Genomic DNA, 25303 nt, shown 5'->3' with positions numbered 1-25303 from the left:
CAACTTCTAAACTGCCGTGTGCAGCTACTTCCCTAGTTTCCTTTGCCTCGAATGTCTTCTGGCTGAAACTCAACCTCTACATGAAGGCTCGAGCCCACCTCCAGCACAAGGCTGCCCTGCCCAGCTCCAGGCGTGCTCAATATTCTCCCTAAACCGAGCAGCACTACTTGCATTACAATCTCAGATCTAGTTATTCCCCACTCATCCAGACACCTAAACTCCTTGGTGATAGGGCTCTGACCCACTCATCTTTGCAGCATCCCTCTGTCCTGGACAACAGTGGAGGTTCAGGAAATTCTGTTGTTTGGAAGGTGTTTTCTAAAGAGATTACTAATTCATGTGTAGAAGGTGCTATGGAGAATTACTCAAGTTTGGGGAGCCCCTCACATCAAGTGCCTAGCTCATTCTCCACTGCCCTTCACCTCCTTTGTCCTGATCTATTTCGGAATTTCTCCCTGCACCAAGTGTTTGCCTGTATGGCACGACAGGGAGGCTGAAAGCCACCTGAACTCTGCTTAGAAGAGGCAGAAGAGTAAGGCAAACGGGGCCACCTAAGCCCTGCCTGACCAATCCCCCCTGCATCTGACCTAGAGGGAACCAGCAGCAAGTTCTCCCATCTTGGGAAAGAAAGGTGGCAGGCCCCAGCCACTGCTCAAGTTGGGTAATGGTTCGAGAACCTGGGTTTGAGCAGTTTCAAAAGCGGCAGCTGTTTTGCGGGTCTGCCCTCCTTGGGTAAGAGAGCTTCCGCTAAGGTTCAACTTCAGGTTTGGGTGGGGGAGGAGCAGCAGGGAGCCACAGATCAGGAGCTGGTGGAGGATGACTGACAGGCTGACAGGAAGTGAGAAGCCATTGGTGCAACAGGCTAGAGAGAGCTTCGTATAGAAAAGGAGGATGGGAGGGAGGAAGTCTGGAGGTGGAAGGCCCTGGGATCCTCTTAGGTATACAACAGGACAGATGTTGAAGGCCAGGGATGGAGTCTGGCCCAGTCTTACAAGAGAGGCCAACGGCAGCTCAGCAACTCAGCTGAGTTACTCCAATTTGGTGGAAGGACTGTCTTAAGGGGCATGAAGAGAGGAACTACTTTGAGGTACGGTCAGGGTCTGGGGTGGGAACAGGGTTAGGAATAGGGTCTGGGCTCAGGCTAGGGTAGGTCTAAACTTGGGTGTTAGGCAGGGAAGAGGAAACCAGCAAACCTGGGGTCTATGACTGGTTAAAAAAGAGAGGCACCAAAGTGCCAAGTTCTGAGGAGCTGGCTGACTGGAACTGGTTCCAGAAAGTGATCCAAAAAACTGGGGCCTGAGCTGGGGTTCTAGGAGTTAATATTTCTGTGTTAGTTTTTTTTTTTTTTTTTGAGGTGGGGCAAGGGCCTGATCTGTACTCTATGGGTCACAGATTCCAGCTGGACAGGTGTGAGAGCCTAGGGATGAGCCTGGGTTCCAGAACTTACCCGGGGAGGCGGGTAGGGTGAGGAATGACAAGAGACTGTACCATTCAGGAGGTGTTAGGACCAGCGCCCCGGCAGGTACAGAAGGATGCTGACCCAGAGCCTGGGATGCGGTGAGTGTCCCACATGGAATGAGCAGCCAGAGCCGGGGGTGAAGCTGGTCTGGCTGGGACCAGCAGGTTCAAAACAGTGCTCGAATTATAGTGTGACGGTCTGCCAACAGGGCTTCCAGCACGACGCACAGAGAGAGGGACGCGTCAAGGTCCGAAAGGGGATGGAAACCAGTCCCTATTTGAGGAAAGTGTCAGTTCGGGCACCTGGTTCGCGGATGGGTGCCCACATCCTGAGGCACCTAAGGTCAGCCCCGGGATGTGGCCTGGGGTGGGGAAGCCGTGGTGGGCGATATTGGGAAGGGGGAGTTTCCGGACAGAGGAGGTGTCTGTCCCGTCTAAAGCGGGGGTGGGGGGAGGGTCCGTGTCAGTCGTATCAGGGTGGGAGGTGAACAGCACCCGGTTTTGTCGCGGACCCTACCTTGCCGCGGGCGCAGCGCACGGATCGCAGGGCGCCGAAGAAGATGGGCAGTAGCGCCATGAGCAGGAGGCTGCCGTAGGCCAGCGCGATGCCCTCTGGCGTGGAAGGCGGCCGCGTTGTGCCGTTGGTTGGGCCGCCTGCCTCGGCGCTGCCGTTATGCGGGTCGCTGACGGCCGAGTCCATGGCGAAACTGCGCTCGGGGTCCGACTCCAGCTCCGGCCGCTGCAGCGGAGACGCAGAGGGAAAGATCGGGCGCTCTGGGGAAAGCCACGTTCTCCTAAAGAAACAGGAAGTGACGTGCCTCCCTCGCCGGCCCGCGCCGCGCACGCGTGCGCGTTCATGTCTCCACGCCCGCGCGCCCTCTAGCGACGGCGGAGGGCCAGGAGGCCGGTTGCTAAGCAACTTACTGGTGGTAGGGAAAAGAGCTCTGGACCACTGCGGTGGGCATCCACTCCGAGGGAGACCTGAGGACCCCATTCCCCATTCCCAGTCAATCTCCTTAATCCCGGGATGTCCCACTCCCCGAAATTCCTAATAACTAACAATTTGTTTACACATGCATGCATTCATCCAATATTTAATCATCCCCTCATTCCTTAAATACTGAATACCCCATTGTATTATAGGCACTGTCCTAGGCTCTGGAGACACAGAAGGGAACAAAACAGGCAAAAGTCAGCCCCTGCCCTCATGAAACTTGCATTTTAGTGTGATGGGAGGGGGTGTTGGGAGGAATAAAATGAATAAAAATAAAACAATAGGATATTACTGTGTAGTTATATGTTATATAGCATGTTAAGAGAGATTAATAATTTATAGAGACCTCTCTCTCTAGGAATCTAGTGAACTTTTGTATATGGCTTGGGCCAGAGTGGTTCCAGCCGGTTCCAGGGGACAAAGGTCAGGAGGCTTGCTTTGCTGATGGCCAGGCCTGTGGGGGTCCCAGTGTCATGTGTGTTCAGGGGTGAGGAGAGGGTGTGGGTAGGAGTGACTCGGGCTTGGGTGCATGCCTGGGCTTTCTGGGGTTCCTGGCTCTGCTTCTGATGCCCTAGTTAAGAGCTGGAGAAAGTAGGTGGCAGATAAACTGAAGAGCTGCACCCTGCAAGCACCGAGCACTGGAGAAACTCTGGACCAAGCAGTGGGAAAAGAGCATGCTCTCCAGGAACCCAGGAAGTGAGCCAACCTCGAGCCAGGAAGGGAAGATCTATCCTCTTCCAGTATTCCTCTAGTACACTCTACTGGAAAGACTTAACATATGTCGGTTGGCAAGGGAGAAACATTTACAAGGTCCAGCTCCATTATCACAGAGCTGGCAAAAATGGTAGATTTAGAGCAGTAAGTTGATTAGTGATACAGATAGTGTAAAAATCACACGGCCTGGATCCAAGCCGGACAGGTGGTGAGGTGGGGTTGGAGTATAGGGTTCATAGTGAGAGGAGACAAAGGCAAGGAGTCAGACTAAAAAATTGAATAATAGAGTTGTTTGCCTACTTAGTGCCAGGCACTGTACTAGTAACTTTAAGAGCGTTCTGTTTGATTTCAGTTAACACTGCTGAGATACGATTAGTCCCATTGTGCAGATGATGAAGCAGGCTCACAGAGGTAAACTAGCTAGCTAGGTCACACAGTTCAGCAGAGGAAGAGGAGAGACTTGGACTCTGGTCTGTAGGGCTCCAAAGTCTCTGCTTTTTCTAATATTTCAGCTACAAAGAAGGCTAAGGAGTTGTTCCCAGAGTGACTTAGTTCTGGGCAGATGGTGTACAGTTGCAGGCTCTGTTTTTCAGAAGCTGGACATGACCTGAGTGAATGGGTGAAGGCAGTGGGCCTGATGAATTCATCCATCAATAATTCAGGCCACAGGATTTGCCCAGCAGCTGGGCCTCATGGCTCCAGGCTCTTCATCTGAGAGCGTACAATTGGAAATCAGAGACACTCTCACTTTGTGCTAGGCTGAGCACTTGATTTAGTTTGGCCCGGGGCAGATCTGGCCATCTACCTTTACCCTCGTGGGAGACTGTGAATATGACCTAGGGAACTGAGGGGGTCAACTCAAGTTCAGAAAGCTCCTGTCAAGGCTTCTGAAGGGTTGGATTTCTGGCTTGGAGCTAGCCTGTCTTGATAGTCTCTGGAGACAGGGATAAGACAATCTTGAAGAGGGGGTGGTGCCCTGAGGCTTTATCTGCTGGAACCTCCTGTATGGTGTTACTTTCCCAGAGAGATTTGAGCCAAGGTCAAAAACAGGGCCTGTCTAGTTAACCTGGAATAGTTAAATTACCAAACACTTGCTCCAAAGAAAGATGTAGATCCTACCCCCTCCCCTTTCACTTATTACTGTGTTTGGTCACTGTAAGTGGATTTCAGGTTTTCCAGTTTTTTTTTCTCAAATATGCTCTCTCTCTCTTTCTTTCTCTCTCTCTCTCTCTCTCTCTCACACACACACACACACTTGCACACACTATTATTGCTTAAATAATTCTGAAAATACTAAGTAAGGATCATTATTGGATGCTAAGCTGTGGGAGAAAGGTTTTTTTTAAGGCACAGGATAGTCACACAATAACAGATGACTTGTTATTTATAAAAACAAAAACTTGCCTTTATAGTGGAGTGATCTGGTGAACACTCCCTTATCCAAGTGATCAAACTTAGCCATTACTGAATGGGATGGGACAAAAGGACTAGATGTGATGCAATGTGGGGGACACATCACCTGAGCAGTCTTCTTGCCAAACACGTTTAATCTATATCTACTGATGAGGAAACATCAGGAAAAATCTGAAGATGTCAGACTGTGGCATATTCAGGATAGCTAGCCAGAACTCTTCAAAAATGCCAGCGCTGTGAAAGAAAATAAAATTCATGGTGTAGATGAACAGAGACTGAAGAGAGGTAAAAAGCAAATGTAATGTATCATCCTTGATTGGATCTTGGATCACAGCAGTTTCAAGAAGGCTTTAAAGATTATTTTCAGATGCTTGGGGAAACTGGAATGTGGATTTTTTGGGTGTGATGATGGTGTTGTGTTTCGGTTGCACCTTGCTGATCAGGGTGTGATTCCTGGACTAGCAGCATCGGCTGGAAGCTATAAGAAATGAAGATTCTCAGGCTCCACCAGACCTACTAGATCTCCAGGTGATCCAAACACACATTAAGTGTGATAAATGCTGGTATAGGAGACCTCTTGTATTTGTAGGAGGTATACTCCTGCCTCAGGAGCCCAGGTGAGCCTGTGCTCTTGATCCCTGGCAGAGAACAGGCAGGAAAACAGTGTAACTCTGTGTAAATGTTTACTGTTATATTATCTGCTGAGGTCACAGGGCCTTTAAATATATGTGCTCAATAAATATTTGTATGCGAATGAATGAGTATATTGTTCCCTCCACCTAACCTACTTTATCTTTCCCCACAACCCTGCTTAACCCCTACAGATCCCTCAAAGCTTGAGTCACATGTGATTTCCTCAGAGAACCTCAGGGAACTCCTGTTACTTCTAGCAGCACAGAGCCAACTAGTAAAACTCCGGTTTTTTACTAAGGTAAAAGAAACAAGGAGAAAAAAAAAACACAGGGGGAAGCATTCTCTGTGCCCCTATACCTCCTTACAGTAAGGCTGGAATCCTCATTTGCGAAGATCTTCTTGGAGGCCCAAACTGCTCATGTGGCTGTTTTCAGTTCTATTATCCTAGAGAAGTTCTCACCCAGCTCTATTAGGGAACTTGTCTAAGAATTTTCCTGCAGTGTTTTTTTTTTCGCAGTGTTTTTTTTTTGTCTGTTTTTCTTTTTTCCCCTGGTGGTCGCAGGAAGTTAGAGTGAACCCAGTTGTGTGCCCCTGGGGAACAAATAGACAAAATGTACTGGGTGTATACCATGGGATACTAGACGGCAACAAGAAGCAAGGAGCCAAATACCTGCTCGGTTAGCGCATGTCCTGGTTTGGGCAGGACAGGTGTGGTTTCTGCCCTTTGCCATAGCTTATTATTATTATTTAAAAATATTCGTATTTATTTATTTGGCCGCACCAGGTCTTAGTTATGGCACACAGGATCTTTGATCTTCGTTGTGGCATGCTAAGTCTTAGTTGCAGCATGTGAAATCTAGCTCCCTCACCAGGGATCGAACCTAGGCCTGTGCATTGGAAGCACGGAGTCTTAGCCACTGGACCACAGGGAATTTCCTGATTGTTATTATTATTAATTTATTTTTAATTGAAGGATAATTGCTTTACAGAATTTTGTTGTTTTCTGTCAAACCTCAACATGAATCAGCCAGGTGTACATATGTCCCCTCTTTCTTGAACCTCCCTGATTATTATCATTTAAAGAAAATATTTACTTATTTGGCTGTGCCAGGTCTTAACTGCGGCATATAGACTCTTTAGTTGCAGCATGCTGACTCTTAGTTGCGGCATGTGGGCTCTAGTTTCGCAACCAGGGATCGAACCCAGACCTCCTGCATGGGGGGCCCACAGTCTTAGCCATTGGACCATCAGGGATGTCCCTGGCTGATTATTAATATAAATAGAACCCCTTGCATCCTCAAGTGTATACTAGTTTGGATGATAATGTGTGGTCACTCTCATAGGTCAGAGAGCCTACGATGAGAATTCTTCTTTTAGTCCCTTTGGTGGGGAGTGTCCTTAGGAGGAAGGGAAGGAAGGAAGGCAGGAGATAAAAGGCCAGGTGAGAATGGGGTCTTAGCTGGGGACTTGCTCCAGCATGAGTCCAAGGGGACCTCTGGGGTGCACTATCTGCACAAATTTGAGGCTTCCTTTACTCTGTGTCTGTCGGTCACTGGCCACAGTCTAGAGGTGAAGGAGGGAGGGGAAGTCTCCCTGTCTAGTTGGCTTCTGTTTGACCAAGGGCAATTCTCCAGAGAAGGTGGCAGCTGAGTGTTTCTTAGCCAAAACTCACAACGGGTAGGGGTCAGATCACTATGTCTGGTAAAAAGCATCTGAATGGGGTGCCAATTACATCCCTTACAATACCCCTGCCCTCCTCAGCATGTGTAGATCTTTAAAACATAGAGCTGAACATTAAGAAAAATGTGTGATATGGTTTATGTAAATTAAAAGTACATATCACATTGATAAACCCTAATGGAAAAGAATATGAAAAAGAATGCATAACTTAATCACTTTGCTGTACAATATAAATTAATGTGCGTGCATGCTAAGGTCGCTTCAGTTGTGTCCAACTCTTTGCAACCCTATGGACTCTAACTCACCAGGCTCCTCTGTCCACAGGGATTCTCCAGGCAAGAATACTGGAGTGGGTTGCCATGCCCTCCTCCAGGGGATCTTTCTGACCCAGGGATGGAACCCATGCCTCCTGCACTGCAGGCGGATTATTTACCGCTGGGCCACAGGGGAAGCCCCCATGTAAATTAACACAACGTTGTAAATCAACTATACTTCAATAAAATAAATTTTAAGAGTACATATTACATAGCAACACTGCAAACCCAACAAGGATATTTACATATCAAAGAACACTTACTGAGCACATTAGAATGGCTGCATACAGAGGGATGGGAATAAGAGTTGGCGTTGGTAATGAAAACAAGCAAAAAAAACATACAAAAGTAAAGTAGGGACCTTGTGGAAAATAGTGAACGTAGTCTACTATGAAGGAAAGAGTATGATGAACTCATCACTCTACTCCTGACATTCAAAAAGGAAATAAAAGGTCTTTGAAGACTTTAAGAAAAAGTTGTCACTTTGAACTCCCTTTCTTCCTTGTTGGTTTGGGGCCAGATGCTGGGTTTGCCAAGGGAAAGACAGTGCTGTTCTGCAGCAGTGAGGCAGGGGGCTGTGGCTGCTGAGGGCTAGAAGACCAGCCGGATGTACTTTAGGCAAAGGTAGGAATGTAAGGGTTCTAGAACTCCTAGGAGGTGAAAAACCAACCCCTGGCCAGCACAGGCAGGGACAGAGCTGGGCTTCAGTTACCCACTCGATACCAGGATGTCTGTATTGTCAGGATCTTTTCTTGGCTTTTCTCTGCACAGTGGCTTTATTTTCTTCCCTAGCAAACCTGTGCGTGACAATGGCCTGAGTTAACATGCTGTGTTTGTCTCAGGAACCCGGAGGCTCTCTTGACTCAGTGCGGTCAGGGTGTCCAGCTCTACTGACACAAGTCCTCTTTGGAGGGAGGGGGAGAATGAAGCTTCTATTACATGATCTGAGTCTGGGGTCAGTGAGGATTTACATAATCTCAGGTCATACCATACGATGTTGGAATGATGGAATGTTAGTCACAGAATGTTAGCACCACCCTGTACTCAGGTAAAAATGTTATTGTCTTGGCATTGGTATTTTTCCTGGGGAGGGAATTGTATAGTGAAGTTGCTGAGTCATGTCCGGCTCTTTGTGACCCCATGGACTGTAGCCTACCAGGCTCCTCAGTTCATGGGATTTTCCAGGCATGAATACTGGGGTGGGTTGCCATTTCCTTCTCCAGCGGATCTTCCTGACCTAGGGATTGAACCCAGGTCTCCCGCATTGTAGGCAGATGCTTTACTGTCTGAGTTACCAGGGAAGCCCAGGAACTGTATACATATATATTATATATATATTGTATATATATATAGTGTGTGGGAAGAAAAGCCTTCCCAGGTGGTGCCAGCAGTAAAGAACCCGCCCGCCCGCCAATGCAGGAGACATAAAGACGTGGGTCTGATCCCTGAGTCAGGAAGATCTCCTGGAGGAGGGAATGGCAACCCGCTCCAGTATTCTTGCCTGGAAAATCCCATGGACAGAGGAGCCTGGCAGGCTTCAGTCCATGGGTTCGCAAAGAGACAGGCGTGACTGAAGCGACTTAGCACGCATGCACGCATGGAAAGAAAACCTTGACAATCTGCTTGAGAGAATGTGAGACCCCAAGAACACTCTCTGGCAGGTGCCAAAGAAACAGAGATGGCAAATATGCTTTGCATTAGAAATGATCAGTAATTTGTGGGTGGAAGAGAACAAGACAGAAATGAAAGGGAGGATGGAGAAAGGAGAGGAGCCAGTGGGATGGTGAGGCTGGGACACCGCGTGGAGAGAGGGGATACATGCCAGTGGTGGGCAGGCAAGTGCATTTGTAAGGCTTTGATGTGAACATCTCTTTTCTCCTGAATCTTCATACAGTTTTCCATGCCTGTAGTATGCCCTGGGTGGATGGGGCTATGTGTATATTGGGGATTTCCCTACTGGTTCAACACTGAATGGCATGGGGGGCTTCCCTGGTGGCTCAGCTGGTGAAGAATCTGCCTGCAGTGCGGGAGACCTGGATTTGATCCCTGGTTTGGGAAGATTCCCTGGAGAAAGGAACATCCATCCACTCTAGTATTCTGGCCTGGAGAATTCCATGGACTATATAGTCCATGGGGTCGCAAAGAGTCAGACATGAATGAGCAAATTTCACTTCACTTTATTTGAATGGTATGGGGAAATATACACCGAGGAGAAAGGATTTTGGAGTTGGAATATACCATGAGCACTCTGCCTGCTGAGTGGGAAATGGATTGGCTAGGACAAGAATGATAGTGAACAAACAGACCAAAGAAGAGATGGTGGTGGCTTTGGCTAGGGTGTGGCTGATGGAGATGGAGAGAAGTGGAAGTGACTAGATACAAGGACATTCCTGATTTAGGATTTTATTTAGAAAATAGAATCAACAGGACTCCCTGGTGGGGATTAAGGGAGAGCTACTGGATGACAGAGATTCTGTTAACTCAAAGGGGGAAGATTGGATGCCAGCCAGATATCCTCTCTTTTACTTGAGAACTGTGCTGCTTCAGGAGGCAGCTGCTCCCCTTGCGCTAGTCCACTCCTCTGCCAGCAGAGGGCAGCCGAGGCCAGTTTACAGATTGGGCCTGGGTGAAATGGGGATGTCCAAAGCGGGCCTGGCTATGGGAAGGCCACTGCCTGGCTGATGTAAAAACAGCAGGTCTGCTCTGAGGCTTAAATCCAGACTTTGATTTTGAGGCTGATTCAGATGCAGAAATCTGAGCTGTCCATGTCCAAGGCACCTGGCCAATCCAGGACATATCACCTCTTCCAGGCTATTTCAACAACTTCCTTATTTGTCTCCTGAAGTCACCTGCACATCACGCCTCTTTGTTTGAGACCCTTCGATGTCTCCCAAATGCCCTTGAAATGACGTTATGCTCCTCACTATGGCCTCTGAGGCCCTGCTTGGACTGGCCCTGCCCACTTGTCCAACTCATCCTTGACTGCTCTCCTCTTTTGCATTAAACTATTTTCTGCCTCAGGCTATTTGCATAAGCTTCTTCCCTTGCCAGATCTTCTCTCTCCCTGATTGTTAAGCTAGTTCCTTCTCATGGATTTCAGCTTCTGTCGCCTTCCCTGACCACTTTCCTATTCTTTCTCAGCTATTAAAAAAAAAAAAAAATCCTCATAGCGCATTGCCCTTCCATGTGCAATGTGCTACCTACCAGGATAACCTGATATGTTAATTTGTTTTTTTTTGCTCCCTCTATTTTCTCCTCCCCTTTCTGTATCTCTTGGAGGCTTCCCTGGTGGCTCAGATGGTAAAGAATCTGCCTGCAATGTAGGAGACCTGGGTTTGATCCCTGGGTCAGGATGATCCCCTGGAGAAGGGAATGGCAACCCACTCCAGCGTTCTTGCCTGAAGAATCCCATGAACAGAAGAGCTTGGTGAGCTGCAGTCCATGGGGTTGCACAGAGTCAGACATGACTGAGTGACTAGCACTCTCAAGGGAGGCTGGGTCATAGGATTCACAGCAGAAGTTGCCTCCAAGACTCTTTCCTTTCTGGCTTCATTTTCCATGTGTTTAAACGTCATGGAGCAGATACCTGCAAACTGCGTTTCCTGGGCCCTACCCTGCTCCCAGATGTATTCTGTATGACCTTCACCAAGGTCTAACAACTGCATTCACTCATTTGCCAAAGTAAAAAAATAGAGCAATTTCGAAATAAAAATTTGGGTATTTGGCTTTTCTTGGATATTTAGAAGATCTGGCAGGCTCAGCCCTGCATTTTCATGCAATGGGCACGAAAAGTTACTGAGTACCTACTGATGTCAGACACTGTTCAAAGTGTTTTCTTGCTTGAAGTTGTTGTGCAGGAGGTATGAGTAGTATTCTTTTTCATGGTTAGGAAAACAGGCACAGAGTGGTTAAGTGACTTGCCTAAAAACCTACAGACGCTGAACAGCAGCATCAGAATTTGAACCTAGGCAACACAGCTCTAGAATGTGGGCTCCTAACCACCAGGCAACACTGCCTTTTGGCAGTTTGGTGAGCTGAACTGCATTGCCCTCTTTAGGTGGGATGTGCTCTCTGATCACCAAGTCTCACACTTTCTTTTTCTTTTTGGTTGCCTGTTTGGTCCCTGGAGTCTTAAAGACTTTGTAAACCTTTGGTGTAGAGAGGGTGCTCATTTCTTTGGAGGTCAAGGATGAGGGAGAGCAAGGAGCTCTTGGAGGTTTTGAAGTGAAGGAAGGTCAGTGGAGTCTGGGATCAGGGGATCCTCCCCGTTCTAGGCAGGGCCCCAAGAGGTGGCCAGACTGTGGGAATTAATGGACAGTGTGCTGCTGAGAGGCTGGACCCAGCCCTGGTGATCCCAGTCTCCATCAAGACTCCCAGGTCCCTCCTTGGCTTGGAAGCAGGGGCTGCTGGACCTCAGGCACCCCTGAGGGCTTGGGTCCTGTACTTAGAAGCCTCGCATGGTCCAGTGCCAGGGAGAGCCCCCTCGCTTCCCTCCTTGTCCCCTGGCAGGAAGTAGCCTCTGGTAAGAATGAAGATTGAATTTCCTTTCAATCCAGAGGATTAGGGAATAGGCATAGAATTTAATTTGGTTTTTGAGAAAACAGGGAAATGAATGTTTCTTGCTCACCTGAGTTTGGGGGTTAAGATTTACATCTGATGCAGCAATTTGTAATTATTATTATTTTTTGGTGGAGCACAGCATGCAGGGTCTTAGCTCCCCAACTAGGGATTGAACCTGTGCCTCCTAAAGTGGAAGCCTGGAGTCTTAAGCACTGGATTGCCAGGGAGGTCTCTGCAATTATTTTCACTGTTTCCATTTTTATGAAGTTTTTGGCTTTCAGCTTGTTTCCCACATTAGACTGTGAGCTCCCTGAGGGCTGAATAATGTACTGTGTTTACCAGGGTTCACACTGTACATCTACTGTCTAGAGGGTGCCAGGCACATAGAAGAAGAAAAAGTGTTAGCACATAGTGGAAAGTGTCAGTTGCTCAGTTGTGTTTTACTCTTTGCGACCCCATGTACCGTAGCCGGTCAGGCTCCTTTGTCCATAGATTCCTCTATGCAAGAATACTGAAGTGGGTTGCCATTTCCTTCTCTAGGGGATTTTCCTGACCCAGGGGTCAATCCTGGGTCTCCTGCATTGCAGGCATATTCTTTACCATCTGAGCCACCAGGGAAGTCTAGCACATAGCAGATGCTCAGTAATCATAATTACAGTATGCATTAATGGAGCACTTGTTTTCATTCATTGTGGTTAACATTTACACGTATGTATTAACTGACTCATTTGAGCTTCACACCACCTATCTATGGGCAGGCATCTTCACACAAGTGGAATCTGAGATACAGAGAGGCCAAATAATTCACCCAAGGTCACACAGTTTGGCTGTGTCTAACAGACATTCATTAAATCAATGGATGAATGATTCCCTGGCATGCACCTTGCTCTCTTTGCCTCCAGGCTGTCCCTCATCTCACATAGTAATATCCACAATATTGGAATTAAGTGGGTCTGACCCTGGCAGGGGACTGTCTCAGAGCCTTCAGTGAGTGCCCGAGGCCCACCCCCACAGTGTCTTCACCCCTGGGGCTAGTGTGACTGGTCCTTTTTAATCACCTTTGACCCCTCCTGTAGTCCCCTCTCTTCACTCCCAGCTTTACACCCTACACTTCCACATATCAACTACTCACAGGTTCCTAGATTCTTTCCAGCCCCCTGCTTTTGCTCAAGCTCTTCCCTATATGGGGACCATCCTTCCAAACCAGAGATTGGAAGAGATAAATAATGAGATTCCATTATTCTGGAAGATGCTAACAGGAAGGTGGGCCAGTTCTTTAAACCATACCACCCCATTTCTGGTGATACTCCAATGCCAGATTGTATCTGGTCTCCAGTCACCTTATGGTGACGGAAGTGATTATAAAACAGTATGCTCATCTCCATCTCTCTGGTGGGATACCAAGTCCCAGAGAAGAGAAGGAACTTGATAAAAGCAAAACAGGAGATCAGATTCAGATTGGGGCTAGAATGCAGATTGCTGGCTTCCCAGCCCAGAGTTCTTTCCACAATGAGGCAGCTCTGTCTGGCATCACAGAGGGTCTGACCACCCAGAAAGAGAGCTCAATTCTGAGCTAGCAGTGCCTGAAGTTCCGCCATTGGAGATCATTTCCTCTGGGGGGCTTAGGGTGTTGAAAGCTTTTCAGTCTTCAGGGAGCCCCAGCTAATGATGAAAGCCCCTGTGATGAGTCCTCCACGAAGCTCATGTCAGCCAGTTCCCAGGAAGATGAGTAGCTGACAGGCAGCCAAGGGTGAGATGCCGTGGGAAGGAGATCTTGACTGAGAGCAGGAGGAATATGGGAAGCACTAAGGCAGGCATAAAAACGGGGGCAGGGGTGGGGGTGTCAGCCATGGAAGGGGCGGGGCAGCTGTGACCTTGGGCTCGGGACTCAGGAAACTTGGCTTCACCAGTAACTTGCTCTGTGATGCTGGAGAAGTTTCTTTCCTATGCCGATCTAGGTCAGTGCTGTGGAACAAACTTGCTTCAGGGTTTATCTTAGGGCTCTTGGTGTCAGGAAGTTGGGGCTCTGGGTAGTAATTGCCATGACAACTATCTCTGAGGTGATGGTGACCAAGGAGACTGTTGCCAAGTCTATCATTACCAGGTACAAGAACCAAGTGATTGGCTCTCAGTTCTGTCTTGGGACAGGTTGCTCCCTGTTACCTCCTACCATCACCTGCTAAAGTTTAGTGTTTGTGGGGCCAGACAAGTTGACACCCAGGGATTTGTCAGGAGTCATTGTGTTCTCGTGCCTTTCCTTATGCTGACAGGCTGTGTGACCTTGGGCAAGTCTCTGCTTTTCTCTCGGCCTTAGTTTCCTCATCTGGAAAATGAAGGGTTTGCATAAAGCCCTTTCACCTCTAAATTTTTATCAATTTGCTTTTAAACAAGAGCCAAAGTGAAAATGAAGTTGCTCAGTCGTGTCTGACTCTTTGAGACCCCATGGACTTTACAGTCCGTAGGAGTCTCCAGGTGAGAATACTGGAGTGGGTAGCCTTTCCCTTCTTCAGGGGATCTTCCCAACCCCGGGATCAAACCCAGGTCTCCTGCATTGCAGGCAGATTCTTTACCAGCTGGGCCACAAGGGAAGTCTAAGCAAGAGGGTCATTTCCAGGAATGATATGAAAAGTGTTAACTGTGATGACTGCCACTCACTAATGTATCTACACATTATGGGCAGGTACTAAGTCTTCAGTGGCTGTAAGTGGGGAGATCTGTGTGGCTCCAGGGGAGGGTCTGGGGTGGCCATTACTCAAGGGGTATTTGGGGGCATTCGAGACAGAGGTTCTTAACAGCTAGTAGCATTGTATCTAAATATTTTTGACAACCAATATGACCGTACTTTGCATCCTGGCTGATCACCAGCCCCAATCATATCTATGATGGTGGAATTGCAGGCATTGTGAGCAGCAGAGAGAGATTTTCCAGGCAAAGGGGCCACACTGGTGAAACCAGTGACTCTCAAGCCCAGCCCTGGTCAACCTCTCTGAGAGTAGGATCAGTCCCTCTTCCTGGCCACGGCAGCTCCCTGAGTCAGCTGTGCACAGTCCCCAGAGACTTGGGTTTGCCAGCGTCTCAGTTTCAGGATGGCTGATGCCCAAACAGGCGGGCAGGGCACAGCAGGAGCTGGCAGAGCGGGAGAGCCCAAGGAGGAAGCAGGGAGCTCGGGGGACGCCTGCTCCTCCTCTCCCGAGAGACCAAGCCTTGGGCCGATGCCAGATCCTTGGCCTCCCGGTCTGGTCCCCTCCCCCCTGCTTTCACCTCCTTGCCTCTCCCAGCAGGACTTTGCAAACAGCCTCTCCGGATGGGGGTGAACACGGCTGCTGCCTCCTCCCTGAACACTTTCCATTCCCAGCCCTGAGCCTCAGCCAGGGTTCCTCAGGAAAATTGGCTGAAAGAGACATTTTCCATGCTCTTGACTCCTCTGCTGGGTGGCTGTCCCTGCCTCCACTCTCTTGTCTCTTCTGCAGCTGATCACCCAGATCCAGCAGGAGGGGAAATACTTGATCAACGGGTCGCTGCTCACTCACAGTTTAATTTTATATGTTATTTTATCTCCCTGGACCTCAGGCTCCTATTCAGTGAGATGAGCTAGCTACCCTGGGAAGCAGGTTTGGGAGTCAGACATTGTTGATTTAATCCTTAGCTCTGCAGGTTCCTAACTGGGTGACTTCAGACAAGATACTTAAGTCTCTTGGAGCCTCGGTTTTCCTCATCTGTAAGATGGTGTTGTTTCCTACTGCTGTGAAGATGAATGAAACAGCTCTGGTAACTAGAAGAAAGAACACCCCTCTACTCCAGGCAGAAAAATATGAAGAATGGAGTAGCCCAGGCTAAGATTTCACTCCAGGACTTGGAAGCTGCAATTTCAAAGCTTTACTGGGATTTTGGGCAGTGAATAGGCACAATCGTTGAAATATCGTTCAACTTTGGAAGGATCAGAGAAATGCAAGTAAACAGTGAGACACCTTTTTCACAAACTTCTTTCACCCTGTGCCTGAGAGAATTTGTGTGTGTGTGTGTAGTGTGTAGTGTGCGTGTTTGTGTGTGCTTCCTCATATCAACAAGCATTCTTGGACACCCTGCTAGTGTCAATTCTGACCCCATCTACCCAGAGATAGCATCTGATCATGCAGGCAAAGGGCTCAGTCCCAACAGAACATCCTCCATTTTGGATGCCAATTGTCAGTGTGGGTTGTCACCTGGCTGTCACCTGGCTGACTGGCTATAAATCAGAGGTTCCCATGATCCCCTTGGGTTTGGTGAATGGCTCACAGAACTCAGGAAACCCTTTAACTCACTAAATTACTGATATATTACAAAAGATATTAAAAGGACATGGACTCAACAGCCAGATGAAGGGTATATAGGGTGAGGTCCTTGGAGTCTGCCAAGGAGACACATGGAAACGGTCTGGAAGCTCTCTGAATGCCCTCTGTTGGGTTTCACCTGGGCATGATGGATTAACCCATTGGCCATTGGTGACTGATTCAACCTTCCGCCCCTTTCCCCTCCCTGGAAATCACAGGGTGGAAAAAAAATTCCACCCCTCTATTCAGGGTTAGTTCCCCTGGCAACCAGACCCCATCCTTAGATGCTTTCCAAAAGTCACCTTCATGAACATCAGCCCAGTTGTGCTGACATAGGGCTTATGAATAACTAGAAACTCATTTCATCTTTATGGTTCTGAAGCTAGTTTTCAAGAAATGAGGACAAGAGACAAAATATTATAACAAAACATTCTCCCATTGTTCTTATGACTTATCCCAAGAGTTTTGGGATCTGTGAGGCAAGAACAGTGGATGAAGACCCAATATATATGAAGAATATATTTTGGTTGTCTGAATGACTGAATATATATTTTCTATAAATTACAATATAGCAACTGGTAAAATTTAGTGTGGAGAATTGGGCACTGTTGATATGAATATAAACAAATAGAGCTCTCTTGGAGGGCAAGTGGCAGTCTGTCAAAATGTAAATGTATATGCCCTCTGACTTAGTGAATGTCGATTTGGTAATTTCTCCTCTAAGTGCAAGAATATTTACTGCGACACTATAAAACAGTTACGTTAACCTAAATTCACTCACCTTTGATTGGTAAAATATGTACATCCATATTGTAGAATATTTTGCAGCGATGAAAGAGAATAAGTTAAAGAAAAATGGATGGACTGAAAGGAGAAAAAAACCCATCACAATCATAATAGAAGATTTCAACACTCCTTTCTCACAAATTGATAAAACAAGTAGACATAAAATCACTGAGTAAATAGAAGACTTGAACAGCATGTTCAATCACTTAGACATAATTGACATTTTAAGAAGACTGCATGCAACAATGGCAGAGTGCATATTATTTTCAAGTACACACGGAACATGAATCATGATAGACCCTATATATAAAACAAATCTCAAATTCTCAGTTGGATTAAATTAGAAATCAATAACAAAAAGGGCATATAAAAACCTTTCAAATATTTAGAAATTAATATATTTCTGCATAACCTGCGGGAAGAAGAAATCACAGGGAAAAGGGAAAATATTTTGAACTGAATGATAATAAAAACACAACATACTACAATTTGTAGGATGCATCTAGAGTACTGCTTAGAGGAAAATTTATAGTTGATAGCTTTTTTTTTTCAATATAGCTTTATGTGCTTATATTATAAAAGAAGAAAGATCCCCCCAAATAATCTAAGTTTCTATGTTAAGAAGCTAGAAGAAGTAGGACAAAATAAATCTCCAGATAACAAGGTTCATCTATATGTACTGGCATGGATAGAAGGGCAGGATAAATTAAGTGAAAAAAGCAAATTATAAGGACTTCCTGGTGGTCCAGTGGTTAAAACTCCTCACTTCCAATGCTGGGGGCCTGGATTCGATCCTTGGTCAGGGAACTAGATCCCACAAGCCATAACCAAGTTCACATGCTGCAACTCACGCCACAGCTAAAGATCCTGTATGCCACAATGAAGTTCAAAGATCCCGAGTGCTGCAACTAAGACCTGGTGCAGAAATAAATAAATATGAAAAAGAAAAGCAGATTATACATAATATGTATAGTATCAAGGGAGAAATATCAATAACCTCATATATCCCTGGAGAAGGAAATGGCAACCCATTCCAGTATTCTTGCCTGGAGAATCCCATGGATAGAGGAGCCTGGTGGGCAAAGAGTCAGACACGACTGAGTTACTGAGCATATGCAGATGACACCACCCTTATGGCAGAAAGTGAAGAAGAACTAAAGAGCCTCTTGATGAAGGTGAAAGAAGAGAGTGCAAAAGCTGGCTTAAAACTCAGCATTCACAAAACTAAGATCATGGCATCCGGTCCCATCACTTCATGGCAAATAGATGGGGAAACAGTGGAAACAGTGACAGACTTTATTTTCTTGGGCTCCAAAATCACTGCAGATGGTGACTGCAGCCATGAAATTAAAAGACGCTTGCTCCTTGGAAGGAAAGTTATGACCAACCTAGACAGCACATTAAAAACCAGAGACATTACTTTGCTGATAAAGGTCCATATAGTCAAAGCTGTGATTTTTCCAGTAGTCATGTATGGATGTGAGAGTTAGACCGTAAAGAAGGTTGAACGCTGAAGAATTGATTTTGAACTGTGGTATTGGAGAAGACTCTTGAGAGTCCCTTGGACTGCAAGGAGATCAAACCAGTCAATCCTAAAGCAAATCAATCCTGAATATTCATTGGAAGGACTGATGCTGAAGCTGAAGCGCCAATACTTTGGCCACCTGATGTGAATAGCTGACTCATTAGAAAAGATGCTGGGGAAGATTGAAGACAGGAGGAGAAGGGGACGACAGAGGACAAGATGGTTAAATGGCATCACTGACTAAATGGACATGAGTTTGAACAAGCTCTGGGAGATGGTAAAGGACAGGGAAGCCTGGCATGCTGTAGTCCATGGGGCCACAAAGAGTCAGACACAACTGAGCGACTGAACAACAACAATAACATCAAGCCAGCAATTGCTTGCTGCCCCTTGCTGTCCCTTCTTTCTTTAAAACATAGAATCACTGATATTCCCTGATTTTGAGCTGGTATATGGCTATTCAGAAATAAAGTATCCTAGACTTCTTTGCAATTAAGTATGGTGATGTGACTAAGCTCTGGTCAATGGGATATAAGCAAAAGTGATAACGTACATTTTCTGAGAGGTAGTGCTTTTTTTTGAGCTCCTAACTACTTTTTGTTGGCTGAAATGTGGATGTGACTACTGCAGCTTGGGCAGTATAATGGATCGAAGATGGTGGAGTCACAAGATAGAAGGAGCCACGCCAGCCTTAGACTGTTTCTGGATTTCTTTTCCATGAGAGAGACACATACTTCTATCTTGTTTCCATCACTGCTATTTTGGATTTCATCTCTTCCAACTTTTCAGTCTCTTGTAGCTTTCATCCCCAGGCAACTGAACATATATAACTATGACCCCATTTAGGTGGAGAAAAAAAAGCAAAGAAACCTATATATGTGTGCAGGTGGTTGGTTTTTTACTTTGGCACAGAAATCCCCAAGGTAATTTGCTTCAACATTGAAGAAGTATTATCTTATGTATCAGTAAGTCCAGAGGCGGGATAGCTTTGTAGTGGGCTCATTCAGTGGCTCAACTTCATCACCAAGGACTCAGGGGCTTCCCATCTTTCCGCTTTGCCACCTTCTGACTAGATCCCATCATAATTGCATGATGGGATCAAGCTCCAGGAAACATGTTTATACACTTCAATGACCAGAAGAAAAAGGACTTCCCTTTTTCACTGTAACTCTTTTGTTTGCTTGCTTGTTTTTCATCTCTTTTTCAAAGGCAAAACTTCTTCTAGAACCCTCCAGGTTTGTAGGTCCATCTTTAATTTAAATTAATTAATTAAGCTGTGTAGCGGGGCTTGTGAGCTATTAGTTCCCTAATCAGGGACTGAACCTGGGCCCTTCACAATGTGAATGCTAAGTCCTAAACACTGGGCCACTAGGGAATTACCAGGATTTGTTCTTTATTCCATGGTGGAAAAGGAGAACAACAGAGCAAAATGTGACTCTTGACAGTGTAGAAGAAAAGAAATACGGCCAAATGTCTGCTACGATGTATATCTACATGGGCTGAAAAATCAGGATAGATACACCCCAAACTGCTAACAGTGGGTACTTTTGGGGAGAGGAGTGGGATGAAGGGACAATGAAAGGAGTCATGTAGAAAGTACTAAAATTGTTATCCAATAACCCTGACCCACTTCTCTGTTGCTTGCAAAAGGGATGACTCATTGGTTCAAGCCAGGTGTGGTGATCTCATGCCTTTTTGACTGATGGTTGCTTTCTCAAAGTCCCTTGCAGTTAGTGATGGCCAGGAGACTCAGTCTTGTAAGTGAGATACAAAAGGAAACAGTCAAGGGAATAATTTCCTCCTTAATAAAAAGAAAACCTTTTTCTGTCCTTTCCCCTTCCATTCTTACTTGAAATACTGGCGTGAGGATGTGATGCTTGGAGTTGTGGCTGCCATGTTGCAACCATGAAGGAAATGCCTAGAGGTTTATGGAAATGTAGACCCAGTGTCCTGGTATTATAAGATGGATGAATCAACCTTAGAATTGCTTACTTCTGGACATCCTATAAGAAAATATCCTTATAAGGATTTGTATTGGGTGCAGTTGAGGGCAGCTTAACAGATGAATGCATTTTTACTTTTACCATATCTTTTGTGTGGTTCTGATTTATCTTTACAATTAAAATGTATTATTTATGTAACTCAAAGTTCAATTTAAAAAATGTACCACTTGGCGTTGGGCACCTTTGGAATCCCAATAAGTCTGAAGAGGCACTCTTGAACAAAAAGAACAAACTGTTCTTTATAAGTACTAACTTCATAGTATGAGGGGTGACCTTGCTGACTGGGGGATGGCTGAAAATACATTTCTCTATCACTATTTGGGTTTAAACCAGAGATTACAAGCTCTCAGCCTCTAGTCAGAATCCTACCGGGGGACATGTTTTATTTTTCCTGTCCAGGGCTTAAAAAAATTGGAATTAGAAGTAATCATTTAGGAATTGGGATACTTCACATAAATATCTGGCTTGCTGCCTTCCTTAGAAAAATTGAAATATCTGGCAATATTAGGTTCACATCCCAACAGGACTAACAGAAAGCTTAGTTCTGTCTCTCTCTTTAGGCAAGGCAGGACTTCAGTTTTCCACAGAACTTGATGCTTCCTAATGCCTGTTACACAATTGACTTCACTGATTTATATTCTCTGATTCTGTGAGCACTTGCATTAGTGACCCTTTTAGGTTTTGGAGTCACCGTGCACATGTGTGTACATACACACATGTATATAAGATTCAACTGCTTCCTAGACAACAGACTGTGAGAAAAGGCATGGAAACTTACTCACACAGGTGGGCAGACCTTAAAAAGGACTAAGTTTGGAGTGGTCACATTTACTGTGGACTGTTTTGTAAGATTAGAAGTGGTAAAAAGAGCCAAGAGCACCCTTGACTGCCCTGCTGGGACACCTGGGGTCTTAAGTGAAATTTGCTCAGTTGTGTCCGACTCTTTGCAACCCCATGGACTGTAGCTCACGAGGCTCTTCTGTCCATAGGGATTCTCCAGGCAAGAATACTGGAGTAGGTTGCCATGTCCTTCTCCAGGAGATCTTCCAAACCCAGGTCTCCCTCATTGCAGGTGGATTCTTTACTGTCTGAGCCACCAGGGAAGCCCAAGAATACCGGAGTGGGCAGCCTATCCCTTCGCCAGGGGATCTTCCCGACCCAGGACTCGAACCCAGGTCTCCAGCACTGCAGGCAGATTCTTTACCATCTGAGCTACCAGGGAAGCCCAATAACTGGGATCTTAATCCAACCCCAATAACTCAGACTTCTGAAGATTACTGCTGAGGGAAGGAGATCATTCTGAGGCAAGACTTACATCTGTCAGTAGAGAGTAGGGTTTTCCGGAAGGTAAATGGAGATTTCCTCAGGGTAGGCTTGAAAAAGCTGGTGCTTTTGGAGAGAAGCATGGTCTTGAAAAAGGAAGGCAAGGTCAGACTCTGGGGACAGTGTCCTGTGCCCCTGACATACCGCTAGGAAGGAACCTCTTTACCTTAGGGCCTTCTCTGTGTACTCATTAGAACAAGACTGAGTTTGTGTGTTGGGGGAGAGTAAAAACCTAGCCACAGTCTTCCTACAGCCTCCACTTTATCCTGGCATGGGTTGGCTCCCCCCTCCCCTCAAATGTCCATGTCCTAGTCTTTGGAACCTGTGAATATGTTACACAGCAGAAGGAAATTGAGGTCACAGATGGAATTTCAGGTTGCTTATCATCTGACTTTAAACCAGGAAGATGATTCAGGATTGTCGGGGTAGGCTCGGTGTAATCACAAAGGTGGAAGTGTGAGGCAGAAGAGAGAGAGCCAGAGAGACGACAGCATGAGATGGACTTGGCTCCATGATGCTGGCTTTGAAGATGGAGCAAGGGGTCACAAGCCAAGGAAAGCGGCTGGCTTCTAGCATCTGAGAAAGGTGAGGAAACAAAGTCTTCTCTAGAACCTCCAGAAAGTAATGCAGCACTGCAGACACCTTGGTTTTATCCCAGTGAGACTCAAGTTGGACTTTTAGTCAATGGAACTATAATCGTTAGCTCAGTTAGCTATAAGAGTTCCCAGTTAGCTCAGCTGGTAAAGAATCCTTCTGCAAAGCAGGAGACCTGGGTTCGATCCCTAGGTTGGGAAAATCCCTTGGAGAAGGGGATGGCAACCCACTTCAGTATTCTTGCCTGGAGAATCCCCATGGACAGAGGAGTTTGGCCAGTTACAGTCCGTGGGGTCACGGAGTTGGACACGACTAAGCACACACGTAAGATAATAAGTTTGTGCTGTTTTAAACCATTAAGTTTGTGGTAATTTGTTACAGCAGCAACAGGTAACAAAAGCACCAGGCCACCTGGAGAGGCCCCGTGTAGGTGAGACTCGATTACTGGCCAGGATCAACCTCCTCCAACGTGAATGATTCCAGTTCCAGACGTGAGATCACTCTAGTCACTCCGGACTTTGTGAGTTTCCCAGCTGAGTTCCCAGAGAAGAGCCGTACCCACTTTGCCCTGCCCAAATTCCTGACTCACAAAACCTGAGTATAATAAAATGATTGTTTTTATGCCATTAACCTTTGGGTGGTTTGTTATGCAGCAGAGAAGCTAAAAGAGTGATCCATCTTAGCCTTGAACTTGTATCAGGTGGAACTGGGGAAAATGACACACACTGCTGAACCCAGAGCTCCCATCCCATCGTTAATATTATTTCTCACTAAACCCTGAGCTGAACAGAAGGAAACAGGACTGAAATTGAAACTGAACTTGTATGTTTTCTCAAGCTGTTCCACTAGAATATTCAAATATTCTTGAGACAGCAGCACAAAGAATTCTACCCTAACCCCTTCACTCCATATATTTTGATGTGCCTAAGGTTACCCAGTCATGGCAGAGCTGAGAGATTCTTAATCTTTAAAAATAACTAAAAAAACACACACAGCAGCCAATTGTGTCTGTCTCTGTCCTCCTTAACTTCCTTCAGAGCACACACTCTTGTCGAAGTTTGGATAAAGGAAGGATTGAACTGTGCCTGTGAGATTCCACCATCCAAAAACGAGGGAATTCCAGCCTGAACCTGATTCCTTCCTTGGGGGTCGCTGAGTGGATGCTCCATGCCCGTGGCTGAGAAGCTGGAATTTTCTATCCAGGCCAGGATCAAATATGGATCCTCAGTATTTGAGCAGCCAGGCTGGGGTGTGTTGGGATCCAGGTGGCCTTCATCTCATCTGAATCAGGCCAGCACAGTTTGTGGCCCTCCCCTAAAGCAAAAGGAGGGGGGGAGATTCTGAGGACACTTGGGGCCCCTGGGGAGACATTCATCTTTCCAGAGCTTTATCACTTTTTCCATAACAGTACCCTCCCTTCAAGGTGGAAAGTCCCAGCTGGCGGCTGAGGATACTCTCAATGTGCTTTTGTTCTTCACCCTGCCCCCAGCCAAGGCAGCAGGGTGCGGGGCAGACACCAGCTGCGCTGAGCTTTCTGTACCATCGAACACCACCATATAGATGGCCCCTCACAGCATGGGGCTAGATTGCCTTGATTCCAATCTTGGCTCTGCTATTTGCTAACTGTTCCATCCTGGCAGGGTTTGAATCTCTCTCTGCTCTAGTTTCTCCATCTGAAAACTGGCATGGTGATGATATGAACTGTTTTGAGGATTTAATATATGAAAAGCACTTAGCACAGTACCTGATACATGATAAGAGGGAAGGAATTGTTTTCTGTTATTATTACATAACCTTGGGCAATTCTCCTTTCTCTGGGCCTCCGTTTCCCCATATGTACAGTGAAGATGGCAGCTCCTACCTGCCTCTTGACAGTTTTTCTGGTTGTGAATCCCAACTACCCTTTCTTGCTGTGTGGCCTTGGACAAATTTCTTCAGTTCTCTTAGCCTCAATGTGCTCATCTGTTATGTTACTTAATGATAACTATTAAGTAGATGGTGATGATGAAATGAGAAAATGCATACCAAATATGGAACATGGGACCTACTACATAGAAAGAGCTAAAACAAAGTTAGCTTTCGGGTTTTTTTTTTTTTTTGGTTTGTTTTTATGTCTGAGAAAGAACTTTCTAAACTGTCATAGGCCATGTCCCTGGGAGGAATATTGTGGTTTTCTGGCATGCTTTCCCAGCCATGCCTTATTCACAGACTCCTAGAATCCGAGAGACTGGGATTGGAAGGGCCCCTTTACAGATTGGTTAGTAAATCGATTCAGCAAATATTTGCTACAATGAGTAGTAATCTCCTATGATGAGACAGGTTTTCCCCCTAAGGTTTTAAGATATGATAGTAAGAACCAGCATTTACTGAATCTTCCTAGACACAGGAACTCTTATAAGTCCTTTACACATCTTAAGTCATTTAGTCCTCCCATCAATCCTGAGGGAAGGAACTAGGATGAATTTCATTTTATGGATGGGAAAACTAAGACACAAGAGATGGAGGGGGGCAGGGGTTGAACACCGAACCTTGGTTTAGGGTCCATGCCCTCCCCCACTGTGTTGTCTTGCTGTGTTGGTTGCATACGCAACCTTGTATGCAGTTTGCACTGTTTCTTTCATTTTCCCCTCCACTTCCTCCCCCTAATCCTAGTCTCAATGATTTTTCTCCACAATCTGAGTAGCTTCCTCTTGCTTTCTGGCCCTCAGTTTCCCCATCTGTGACTTAAGAGAATAGGATTATTTTCATGACCACCCTGATTTTTAGTGCCTTATCAGTTTGTAATTATTTTAAACATATACTTGTTTTCTAGTGTGTTCCAGGGAGTAACACCCTAGTCCCTTTGTTCACCACTGTCTCCCTAGAATCTGGCACTCTGCCCTGGACTTAGTAGGCCCTCAATTAATATCTGTGGATGAAGAAGAGAAGGAATCGCGGTGATTGTCCCCGGGTTTTCCCAAACCAGCTCCTGTGCTCTCTCCCCGGCCCCTCTTCTT

General features: G+C 46.2%; 1 protein-coding gene and 1 long non-coding RNA gene across 7 annotated transcripts in view; one reads left to right on the top strand and one right to left on the bottom strand.

Moving 5' to 3' along the window:
- Positions 1 to 2273, bottom strand: part of HM13 (histocompatibility minor 13) — a 38155-nt gene extending 35882 nt beyond the window's left edge. For 3 of the 6 annotated variants that reach the window (XR_006336917.1, XM_043883093.1, XM_043883092.1), the window contains exon 1: positions 1976 to 2273. Coding sequence is in view for 4 of the 6 variants with exons in the window: in XM_043883093.1 (XP_043739028.1) it covers positions 1976 to 2158 (183 nt within the window). In the remaining 2 variants the exon portion in view is untranslated. The remainder of the gene's footprint in view (positions 1 to 1975) is intronic. The other 3 variants (XR_006336918.1, XM_043883090.1, XM_043883091.1) reach the window with 2 other exon arrangements.
- LOC122681266 lies at positions 1417 to 22906 on the top strand. The gene is made up of 3 exons (XR_006336923.1): positions 1417 to 1557; positions 1668 to 1801; positions 22689 to 22906. It is a non-coding gene; the product is annotated as an uncharacterized LOC122681266 (long non-coding RNA).
- The last annotated feature ends 2397 nt before the right edge of the window (positions 22907 to 25303 follow it).

The sequence above is a fragment of the Cervus elaphus genome, chromosome 23, assembly GCF_910594005.1.
Source record: "Cervus elaphus chromosome 23, mCerEla1.1, whole genome shotgun sequence".
NCBI classification, from domain to species: Eukaryota; Metazoa; Chordata; class Mammalia; order Artiodactyla; family Cervidae; genus Cervus; species Cervus elaphus.
This window is presented reverse-complemented; position numbering and strand designations above follow the sequence as displayed.